This window comes from Lepisosteus platostomus, chromosome 8 (genome assembly GCF_059453375.1).
Source record: "Lepisosteus platostomus isolate fLepPlt1 chromosome 8, fLepPlt1.hap1, whole genome shotgun sequence".
NCBI lineage: Eukaryota > Metazoa > Chordata > Actinopteri > Semionotiformes > Lepisosteidae > Lepisosteus > Lepisosteus platostomus.
Window position 1 is genome coordinate 3099129 of NC_142618.1, and position 11276 is coordinate 3110404.

An 11276-nucleotide genomic window follows, 5' to 3' on the forward strand; every position below is an offset into this window, starting at 1 on the left:
GCAGAAATAATTACCTCAAACAATAAATTTAGATCAGCATAAGGAAAACGGATATGATGCATTCAAGTATATGAACATACGCTTCGTATTCAAGAACAAAATTATACTCCAGAAAAGCAGTTAAGCCTGGAAATCGAGCCTTTAATCAGGTAAATTGAAATTGTTTCACATGAAAAGCGTGAGAGATTATTTTGTAATAATAATGTTAAAATAATCTCTTCAAACATTAAGATCAGTGGTTATTTTACGGATTTAAATTGTTTTTTCCAATGTTACCCCTTTTGCTTACTTAATATACAGTATAGAACCGCTTGCAGGATCGGTACCACACAAAAACCAACTGACAAGAACGTAAGATATAGGATACATGTAGATAATGTGCTTTTGCACTTGGAATCAACCCACTGAATCTCTTATTCACCGAATCTTTGATTCCATGGTAAGAAAGCTGTCATGAGCTGCAGACTGACACAAAGCGTCTCAATTGTAAGCCTCTGAGCGTCATATTGCCGCTGTAATTTCTGTCATCAATGAATTATACTCCTGGTGCACAGCTCTCCCTCGGGCTGGAAGCGTGAAAGAGGGGTTATTTCACGGAGAACAAGCAGAAAGACGTGTGAAGAAGCTCAGGAACAGACCGAGGCTGACGAAGATAACTCCAGCCCCTTCGCAGAGGTTTTGACCTGGGACCAAGACACAGAAGACAGCTTCTTTAGAAAACCTCATGAGAATTGAGAATGACAGTTGAGGAAGAAACTCAAGTAACCCGAGTCTGACACACTGAAAGAAATGAACACATTTTCCCCCCCAAAAGTCATCATACAACAGCTTTCCGGCAATCTGTTCTTGCTTAAAATAATAGTAAAATTTGTATAGAACTGGACTTTTAAGGACAGATGTTCGTGTAATGTTCAGTACCATTCTCATGTAGTTTTACACACACACACACGTAGAGAGCGTGAAGCCTCTGTGCTTTAAAACAATTTACGAATTAATTCGGGTAGATAAGATCCTAGCTGACTTGTTCTGTTTTCACTCGTTCGATGTTGTCTTTGTAGCGCTGCGCTGCAGAGCCCGTACGTGTTTCTCGTCTTTGTAGCGTAAAGAAAACGGAACCCGCCCGCCATGTGGCACAGACCCAGAGCCATTCCCGCGACCGGCCGCCCTCCCTCCTCCCCGCTCCCCGCCCCTCAGGCCTGATAGTCGCTGCCAGAGCGGCTCGGAAGTCGGCGTGTAGTTGCAGCGTCATCGTGAGGAGCCGTTTGAATGAAGTGAGACGAGACGAGGCGAGAGGAGAGAGGAGCGATCCGCAGGACCGAAACGAGTGCTCCAGTCCCCCCCGGAACCCGGTGAATCGCAGCGTCAGGCCCGGAAAATGCCCGTGTTTACAGGTAGGCCGGGGGGAGGCGGCGGGGCGAGCGGCGCTGGGCCCCGGGACGAGACACGTGCGAGGGCTCGGGCTAGGCCGCGGGCACGACCGGGGGCTTTCCCACTGGAGGAGCCGGGGGAGGCGAGGCCACCTGCCGTGGAATAGGCGCTGGCAGCCCCTTAGATGCAGGTGCCGCCTGAGACGGTCGCGGGTGTGGGGGTGTGTGTGTTTGGACGCCCATTGGTGCGTTTGCTCAGCCGCCTCTGTTGTGTGTTTTTATCTAGTGAACCCGGCACCGGGCTGCCTCTCTTACAGATGTGTCCGTATTGACATCCTCGTCCACTTCAGCCAGGGCGCACACCCTGTCTGCTGGACCGTCTGTCCTAACCACGCCCTCCCCCCCGTAAAGCAAATTAAAAAGGTGTTTTTATTATGAACCCCGTCGGCAGCAGTGGTTGTGTCCGAGCGTGTCGCAGAGAGATACTCTCCCGGCAGTCGGGGCCTTCAGCGCAGCCCTGTCTGCGGGGAGCTGATCTGATTGCTGCGATCTCGAGGTGATGTTGTTGTTGTTGTTGTTGTTGTTGTTGTTGTCGTTTTTTAGGGATTGAGTGTAAAAAAAATGGTTGTTTGAGACGCGCAGTACAAAGTCAGACACACGGCCTGAGTCATGCGATTGAAGCGCAGTGTGTTTGACTTGAGCTTTGACGGGCAAGTCATCTGTCATTGTGCCGTGCGAGACAAGGGACCGGTCTCTCACGAAACGAGCTGAATGTGTTTCATGGGATTTTGCATCTCGTAGAACCGGCCACTGACCCCCCCGTGTCTCCACCTCTCTCCCTCCCACGCCAGTGAACGTGAAGTGGGGAAAGGAGAAGTTCGATGCTGTGGAGCTGAACACGGAGGAGCCGCCCGTGGTGTTCAAGGCCCAGCTCTTTGCGCTGACGGGAGTCCAGCCCGAGAGGCAGAAGGTCATGGTGAAAGGGGGCACACTCAAGGTACAGCGTGTGCCATCTGTTATAGCCGTGTACTTGCGTGCAGACGCACAGAGGACGAGAACCTGTTACATTATGTGCAGAATTAAGACCAGGGTCAGGGTACTGGACTCAAATGTTCAAATCCCAGTTGAGACACTGCTGTTGTGCAAATAACTTTTACCCAGACTGTTCCAGTAAAATGCCCCGTTTATGTAACTGGTTGCAAATACAAGTTGCTTTGGTTAAAAATATATGGATATAACTATATATAATTAAGCTAATTTAAATGTGTAATGATCTGTTGAAAATCTTCAGGTTTTTACTTTCTTAATTCCACTTCAAAACAGTAATAAGGCTCACTTACATCTCTTTTTTTTTCCTTTGCTCTCTTTTTTTTTAGGACGATGAATGGGGTAACATCAAGTTAAAAAATGTAAGTGTTTGCTCCAGGTGGTTTGGGGCTGTTTGGAGAGGAGCTGTGACAGTCACACGTGGGTCTTTTCGCTGTTGTTATTGTTGTTGTTTGACTGGGGTTGGGGGCCCTGCAAGAGAAACTGGCGGGGAGCAACTGAGGTTTGTTGGCGCATGTGTGCCTGGGGGATGTGTGGTGTTTCGCCAGAGGCTTCAGTGTCGTGTTGCATGAGTGTTTGTCCCACTCCAAGGCACTGTAGTTATATTCTTGACATCAATGCTTGGGGCTCTGTGTGCTCTTGTCTGTTCGGTCTTCCGCTGGGGTCCATGTCTTCCACTCTGGGCACCGAGGGTCCGGCGCTTGACCAGGCCTCTGGGCCTGGCTCGGGCCTGACTGGTGTGGCGTGCTCACGGCTCCCCCTGAACTCTGCGTCCCTCCCCAGGGAATGACCCTGCTGATGATGGGCTCGGCGGAGGCTCTGCCCGAGGAGCCGGCGGTCCGGCCAGTGTTCATGGAGGACATGACCGAAGAGCAGCTGGCTTCGGCGGTGAGTGCGCGTGCCGTCGCCGCCGGGACGGGCCTGGCGCGGATCTCGGGGGGCCCGGGAATGATTCCGGGTGTTCTGATCCGTCGACGGTTCCGTGATTACCTGTTAATACAAGGGACACCTCGTGTGGGATCTGACATTTTCGATGAGCATCTAGATGTCCTAGCGAAGCCCTCCCACTTGCCATCCAGCGCTGGAGGGAGCAAGGTCTTCCGTCCTTGTAGAGACAGGGACAATGGAAGTCCAGTCCTTGAGTATTATGAGAAGTGACCGCTTGAGCTGTCCACTTTCTGACAGCGTTGTTTCTCTACAATAGTAAGCCCTGCAGACTTTATTAGGTACGAAAATATTTTAGTTCTCAGTGGCACACTGGTTAACGTTGCTGCCTCACCGCACTGGGGGTCCTGGGATCAGTTCTGGTTCTGGGGTGCCGTCTGTGTGGAGTCTCCGTATTCATATGGGTTTCCTCCCACAGTCCAGACGTGTGCTGGTAGAATCTGAGGCTACTGGGAGACCTGGCCCTGGTGTGAATATGTGTGTGTGTCTGTGTGCCCGGCACTGGGCTGAAGTCCCATCCAGATGCTTGCTGGGATAGGCTCCAGCTCTCCTGCGACCCTGAAGTGGATAAAGCAGTTCGGAAATGGATGGATGAATATACATTTCTGCTCAAATACCATTACTTCTACATGAATGCTTTACACACGCAAAGTGTCCACAAAATGTCGTTTTTTACTTGATGCCAGTCATGCCCACGCAATTGTCATAATGTCCATCCTGTGCTTGTAATAGTTGAGTTACCCTGACCCAGTCCACCGACCCCAGCGTGAGCTTGCTGTCTGCGTCCTGTTTGCTCTGTTTGGTGTTCAGATTTAGAATACATTCCCCTGCGAGCAAGCAGGATACTGAGCTATTCCTTATGAATATACAACTCCATATGTTTTCTTCTTATTGACATAAATCTCTTGGAGATGGCTTATTATCAAATCTAAACAAAGCCTGTTTCCTGTTGCCACTTTTAGTCTCGTTGATGCTTTATGTAACCAAACACTTTGCCTCTTGATTGCAGATGGAGCTGCCTTGCGGACTGACGAACCTGGGCAACACGTGCTACATGAATGCTACTGTCCAGTGTCTGCGCTCGGTGCCCGAGCTCAGAGAATCCCTGAGGGGGTAGGACAGTTTTTGGACAATTGGGAAAAGAGACCATTTCAAAGAATTTCAAATAATTTTGCTTTTTGTGGTGAGATGCGGTAAAAATTATATTGGCTGTACTTAAAAAAAATTGTTGTCTTTATTGCATGTCCAGTGGAAATATTCGTTTCTGTTTCATATGACTTACTAAAAAAGGTGGGGTAGCAAAAAAAAAAAATCAATAGCAGTTTGCATGCAATACTGAACAATAAATGGTGCAGTTGTGAAGCTAATATGGTACAGAGACACTGAAGAAACAGTCTAAAAGTCTAAAACATAAGCAACAATATTAACTCCGATATGCTATACAAAAATAATACTGCAAGCTGATGAGCCACTAATCTAGAGATGGAGAAATGGTTCTTTGTTATGAAAGAGACAGATTATATTTTTATATTATCTACCAAGAATCTAAAATACAGTATTGACTCAGATGTATCATTGCTATATATTTTTGTTTCAGATGTTTTAATATAGTTTTAAACATGAATTCGTTGCGTATATATTTGAGGTCTAGAGTCCCTGACCTGTTTTTCACGGCCTGTTGCCCTTCGTTTCTCCTTTTATACTGGCTGAGTGTTTAGTTCCCATCCTTGGTAACTTGACGAGGCGAGGCTGAAACGTATCAAGTGATCTCCACTGACTGAGTTTACTAACACTATGAAATGCAAGCATGAATAATAATAAAAAAAAACAGCAAGGTAGTTTTCATGACTTGCAGTGCATTACTGTGTTTGTGTTCATCCAGAATGTCATCTTAAATTCTCAGTTAAATAATTACTGTTATGATAGTAGCTTAGTTACTCCCCTCTCCGTTGAGAAGTGTTGATGTCTCTGTGTTCTCTGGTATGTTGTACGCGGTCGAAAGCGGCGCTTGAAGCGCACTCTTCATCGGGACTTGCTCTCTTTTGGTCCTGGGGGTGACCTGGGCAGCGCGCGTGTGTCCTCTCAGAGCTGGGCTGGTCTGGCTCCTGCCCTGTCTCTGTTCTCAGGCGTCGCTGCTCTTCATCTCTCTGTTGCAGGTATTCAGGTGCCTTGAGAGCCTCCGGCGCCAACGCGTCATCTCAGTACATCACAGCAGGTCAGTATGGGACGCGGATTCGGCCTTCTCCCCTTCTCAGACACCGCAGCTCAGGTGAACACTTAACTGGGTTCCACTACATCCTTATTTTGTGCCTTTTCTCCCCCCCCTTTCGCTCAGCCCTACGTGACTTATACGAGTCCATGGATAAGACGTCCTCAAGTATACCTCCTATCATCCTCCTGCAGTTTCTGCACATGGCCTTCCCCCAGTTCGCAGAGAAAGGAGACCAGGGCCAGTACCTGCAACAGGTGAGTGTGCTCTGCTGTCTGGGCCCCAGTCTGCTGCCCCTCCAAGTCTCTATATCAGTCCATCTGATACAGAAACTACGGATTTGGATTAACCCTGAAAGCTGTTACTTTGTTTTCCAAGCCTAGTATATTAACATTAAGACTTACTGATATTTTCATGATGGTTGAACAGAATAACTGTAAGTGGTTAATTGCTTGATGATTATTTAAAAACGCACCTCAACAAATAGAGGCCAGCATAACTCCAGGCTTAGAATAATGTTGCTTGACTAGAATCAACCTCTCTGCACGCGTGGTGCCCTGAACGTTTAGAAAAAGTTTCTTTTCCTTCGTATCCCGCTTGCAGGATGCCAATGAGTGCTGGGTTCAGATGATGAGAGTCTTGCAGCAGAAGTTAGAACCGCTGGAAGCTGAGGCATCTGTGGAGGTAGGGAGATTCAGTCCTTTTGCACTGGAGTGATGAATTATCTGGAGTGTGTCTCTCTCCAGCTGTGTGAGTACTGTGGTTCCAGGTATGCATCTCTGCTTTAAATATCTAAAGCAGCAACCGGTGAAGGAGCCCTCAGCTGTACCGCCGCCAGACAAGCACTCGACAGCTTTCGGCTGCTGCGGGATCCTGATCGTTGTGCTCAGGTGGCTTATTTTGCGATTCCACTGTCAGTTTAAATGATCTAAATCCTTGGCATGTTGCTCCTGCTTTCAGACGGACACAGGGATGGCTGTGGAAAGCGCAGCTGCTGGCGCCCAGGCTAAGAAGAACTTAATCGACCAGTTTTTTGGTGTAGAATTTGAGACCACGTATCCTTCAGAACTTGAGCACCTGTAGAAGGTTATCGTCCCGCCCTACCTTCATTTTTAGTATGATGAGAAACTGATGTCAGCTCTGTGGCAGGCCTAGTGTCTTGAGTTTTGAAGAGACGCAAGGGGCTTGTGCGGCTGTGTGCTTGCGTTTTCAATCAGCTGCGCCTTTTGCTGTTTTCCAAAGTGTGCCGGAGACAGCTCAGGCAGTTACCAGTCCAGGCTGCTCTCCCGAAATAAGGACTTTGTTTGAAGAATTAGCTCAAATGCAAGACCGCATCAAAAGCATTCTTCACCATCCTGTCTTTCTCAATTCCAACACCAACCAAGGAAGCAGCTTGTTATGGTAAAAGGGAAAGGCCAGCATAGGGCTGATTGTACGCTGAGACCACAGTGCGTCTGTAGTATCCCGCTGGTACATTAGTATCTCAGCAGAAGGCAGCATGTAGCTCGGTTTTCTTTGGAATATTTTATACATTTAGATTATTTTTTTTCATGGGAGGTACACTTCAACAGGTTTACTTGAATGTACAAAAGGAGTGCTTAACAGGGAAGAGGAACTTCTCATGCTGCAGCATGCAGCATTTCAGTTCGCATTTTGCAGAGCCGTGAAGTAGCCAGTCTTAATCTGAGGTTACTGCTCTGCATCACTCCTTTTAGTTCACTGCCTCAGTTCTTCAGTGGACATGACATCTACAGCCACCGGTGTGTGGTCTGCAGGGTGAGAGGTGCTTCAGGCAGTCCTTGTGGTTTTCTCTTCTCTTTGATTTCACAAGAACTGTTCAGTGTTTGATAAAAGAGCTCCTCCCGCTGGGACGGCCCTCGTTCCGGTGGGCTGAGTCTGTTTGCGCTTTAACCTCCTGTAACTCAGTATGAAGTGCACGGAAGCTGAGGACGAGGAGCCGACGAAAGGCAAGGAGAACCAGCTCCAGCTCAGCTGCTTCATTAACCAGGAGGTGAAGTACCTCTTCACAGGGCTGCGCTTGGTGAGTCGGGTCACGCCGCCACAGGGATCCGTACCGCCGGCTTGTGCCGCTGGCCAGAAGGTGATTGAAACCTCTTTGTGTTTCCAGCGTCTTCACGAAGAAATCACGAAGCTGTCTCCATCGTTGCAAAGAAACGCCTTGTACATAAAATCTGTAAGTATGCCTCCAGTTCAGGGTCCAAATAAAGATTCACACAACACAGTTTCCTGTGTTGAATTGCCCTTTTTTTTAATGGCTTCTGTAAAGACTCTGGGACATTGGGAATTGGTTTGTGAATTGAATGGGCTGTTTCCGGCTCAGGATTCTTGGGAAGCATGCCATCCCCTCTTAGGATTTTAACATTGTTAAAACGGTTGACTTCCGTCTCCTTTTACAGTCCAAAATCAGCCGCCTGCCTGCGTACCTGACAGTTCAGATGGTTCGGTTCTTCTACAAAGAAAAGGAGTCAGTGAATGCCAAAGTCCTAAAGGTGAGAATGCTCTAGGCAGAAAAAGATCAAGGCACAAGCTTCTATTTAACTTAATGGCTTACTGTAATAGATGCCTTAATATTAGACTATACTTACTATGCTGTACTGTTAAAACTAGTAACTGGTTGTTAATATTCATTTTGTACTGTTTTGTAATGTGGTGTTGAACGGTGCGCATAAGAATTTCAATATACATGTACATATGGCAAATAAAGTCCTCTACCTCTTAAACCATGAATATCTCAGCTTTCATCAACTGAAGAGAGAGTGTTGTTGTTTTTGTTAGGTATGGCACAGTTCATAAGAACTGTTTTATTCTTGCCTCCTCCCGCAGGATGTGAAATTCCCTTTAATGCTTGATGTTTTTGAGCTGTGCACCTCTGAGCTGCAGGAGAAAATGGTGGCCATCAGGTCAAAGTTCAAGGAGGTAGAAGACAAAAAACTTAACCAGCAGCAAAAGGTGAGCATGCAGCACCATCGATGCAGACGCTGAAGTTCTGCCACTCTACTGGTAACTGTTGAACAAAGTTTGACCAGGCTTGTGTTTCTGGGGTGCTGACCATTGACGGCCGGGCTCATGTTGCTATGTAGTGTGTACCCCTGTTGTCCGCTGTGTAGCTTGTGTGCATGTGGCACACTTTGTTACTGCATTCTCATCTCGGTGTAGTGGCTGTTGCAGGCTTTGTAAGGGCCTTTGTAAGGCCTGGAAGCTGTTGATATATCCAGCCCTTTACTAAATGTGTTTTTTCCATCGACTGTTTCAACAGGTGGACAAGACACCTGTGCCAAAGCAAGCGAAATATGAGCCCTTCTCATTTCCTGATGGTGAGTATAAACTATGAAAATACCCATTCGTTCTCTGTGGACAGCAGAATATAGGCCACGCCTTTCACAGTCAGTGAATCATTTTGCATGAATGCCGTTTTATTTAAAACTTTGTGCCTGTTGATTATTTTTTTTAGCATACCAAGTTAAAGTTAATCAATGATAACTTCTAACTTTTCTAATTTCATATCTGGAAATTTCGGGTGTTTCAAAATGTACGAGTTCCATTTTTTTTGTTTCATTGAACAATAGAGGAGTTAGGTAATTTATTTTAAGACAAGGCCGATTGGGAGTATTTGAAAGTTTTAACCTATGGAAATAATAATGCACTGCATCCTGTGATTGATCGTTAAGTGAAGCAAGTCTTATTAAGATGAAACAAAAATAACTAAAAAAGGTCTTACAGCTATGTTACAGTTACAGTTATGTTGCCCTTAACAGATATCAAAAGTGAGGTACTTGTGAAATTAAAAAATATCCATACAGTATATAAAGAGGTATTGCTGTACAGTGTTTCCATCAGTTTTATGTCATGCTAATAACATTCTGTAGGCTGCTGATTGATTTCTGTAATTTTCATGTTACATCTTTAGCCTCATACATGTTACTGAGCAATATAATAAGCCTTTAATTGGGAATGCACAGATTGAGGGGCCCTAGATTGGCTTGGCTGATTCATCAGTGACAGTATAAAACACAGTTACTGATCAATGTAGCACCTTATTTATACAGTAGTTTAACTTAAATCAAAAGTAGAAAAGGCCAGCTTTTGAAATCCTTTCATATCAAATCATCCTTTCAGTGATTCAAAACTCCCAGTGTCACAAAATAGGTTCGTGGATGTTAGACATTGTATCGCGCTAAACTAAACTATTTTGGCGGTGAGCGTGCGGCCAATTTACACATGTTGAATTGACGTGCTGTATTTGTGTGTAGTATTTGAGACCTACTCATCTTCATCGTGATTGGACCTGACGTTTTGTTTTTTTACCCCGTCTTTTTGATTTAGATTTTGGCTCCAACAACAGTGGTTACTATGACCTTCAGGCTGTGTTGACACATCAGGGACGATCAAGCTCATCTGGACACTATTTAGCCTGGGTCAAAAGAAAAGAAGGTAAAAGCCTCCCATTGCCTTAACGAAGAAGCCTTTAAATTAAAAATTCACTGATCTAGGTTAGTTTTGCTTTAAATTGTCCACACACTGGAGGGAGAGCTTCCGTTGCATTGGGGAATTTAGAAATAGTTTGGGGATCTGATTTGTCATCCAGAGAAATGCCTTTCATGCCTTAAAGGGGAACTGCGACACTATTTTTACATTTCAGGGTTCTAATGGGGCGTTTGTGCGGTGAAATGTCTGCTGCACGGAGTGTTCTTGTTCGCTCGCACATTGCGGAGACTAGCGATCGGGAAGGGCCGGTTTTGCATCGCAGTTCTCGCGAGCTCTCGCCCATGGCGAGGCCAGGGGTGTGCAGCAACATGGAGAGCATACACTCATTTCAAAAACGTTCACCATTTGTGCTCGATTCGGGATTTGTCAAATTTGGCGATACCATCAATTACATTTTTTTTTGCCGGGGTTTAATAACTGGTCTGAGAAATTGGGAAGGCAGCTCTCCTTTGAGAGCTGCACAGTCGAACAGTGCTTCTGGAGTTAACTTCTGCTTGGGGTTTTTCGGATGACTACATCAGGCTGTACTGCCCCGCGTTGCCGATCGAGATGTGAGCCAGGAGTCCTCTACAAAGCAGCACGTCTCGTTTTCCCTTGCAGGCGAGTGGGTCAAGTTCGACGACGACAAAGTGAGTGTCGTGGCGCCAGAGGACATCCTGAAGCTGTCCGGCGGCGGGGACTGGCACATAGCCTACGTCCTGTTATATGGGCCCCGCAGGCTAGAGATACTGGAGGGCGAGCAGCAGTAATCACAAGTGACAAAGATGCCATTTCCAAGCACTGTCTGCATAGATGTGCAATAAATATTTGTGTCTTTAAAACTTATGATGACCTTAAAATCTTTTTGTAATGAATGCTGGTTGCGTCCTGCAACATCCTCGTGCGTCTTTACTGGCTACGTCAGGGTAGCGTGGTGGCAGGTTCTGTGAAAACTGATACCCAAAGAAACTGCCCAGGCTTCCAGTTATTTTCTTTGCTGGACTGGCGAGTTCACATGTTTAGCTACCTTGTACATTTTTCTCTATTTTTTTTTTTTAAGAGCCTTTGATCGGTTTGTCAGCAAGAAGGTGTTCGCTCGTGACGCGAGCAGAGAGCTTTCAGTCTGTCCTTGGATAAGGGGTGTCTGCTTGCAATGGATGAGAAACTGCTTCCTGTTAACCAGTTACCACCCCTCTGGGGTGACAGCAGAAGGCTGAGCAGTG

At 46.4% G+C, this 11276-nt stretch overlaps 1 protein-coding gene across 1 annotated transcript; it reads left to right on the forward strand.

The window, feature by feature from the left end:
- The first annotated feature begins 1174 nt into the window (after positions 1-1174).
- Positions 1175-10899, forward strand: usp14 (ubiquitin specific peptidase 14 (tRNA-guanine transglycosylase)). Its single transcript, XM_088642055.1, has 16 exons — positions 1175-1391; positions 2219-2364; positions 2744-2776; positions 3198-3302; positions 4369-4472; positions 5516-5574; positions 5695-5825; positions 6172-6252; positions 6529-6623; positions 7495-7609; positions 7697-7762; positions 7986-8078; positions 8413-8538; positions 8846-8903; positions 9913-10020; positions 10675-10899. The coding sequence occupies exons 1-16, from the start codon at positions 1376-1378 to the stop codon at positions 10821-10823; spliced, it is 1485 nt and encodes a 494-aa protein (XP_088498181.1). The 5' UTR covers positions 1175-1375; the 3' UTR covers positions 10824-10899.
- The last annotated feature ends 377 nt before the right edge of the window (positions 10900-11276 follow it).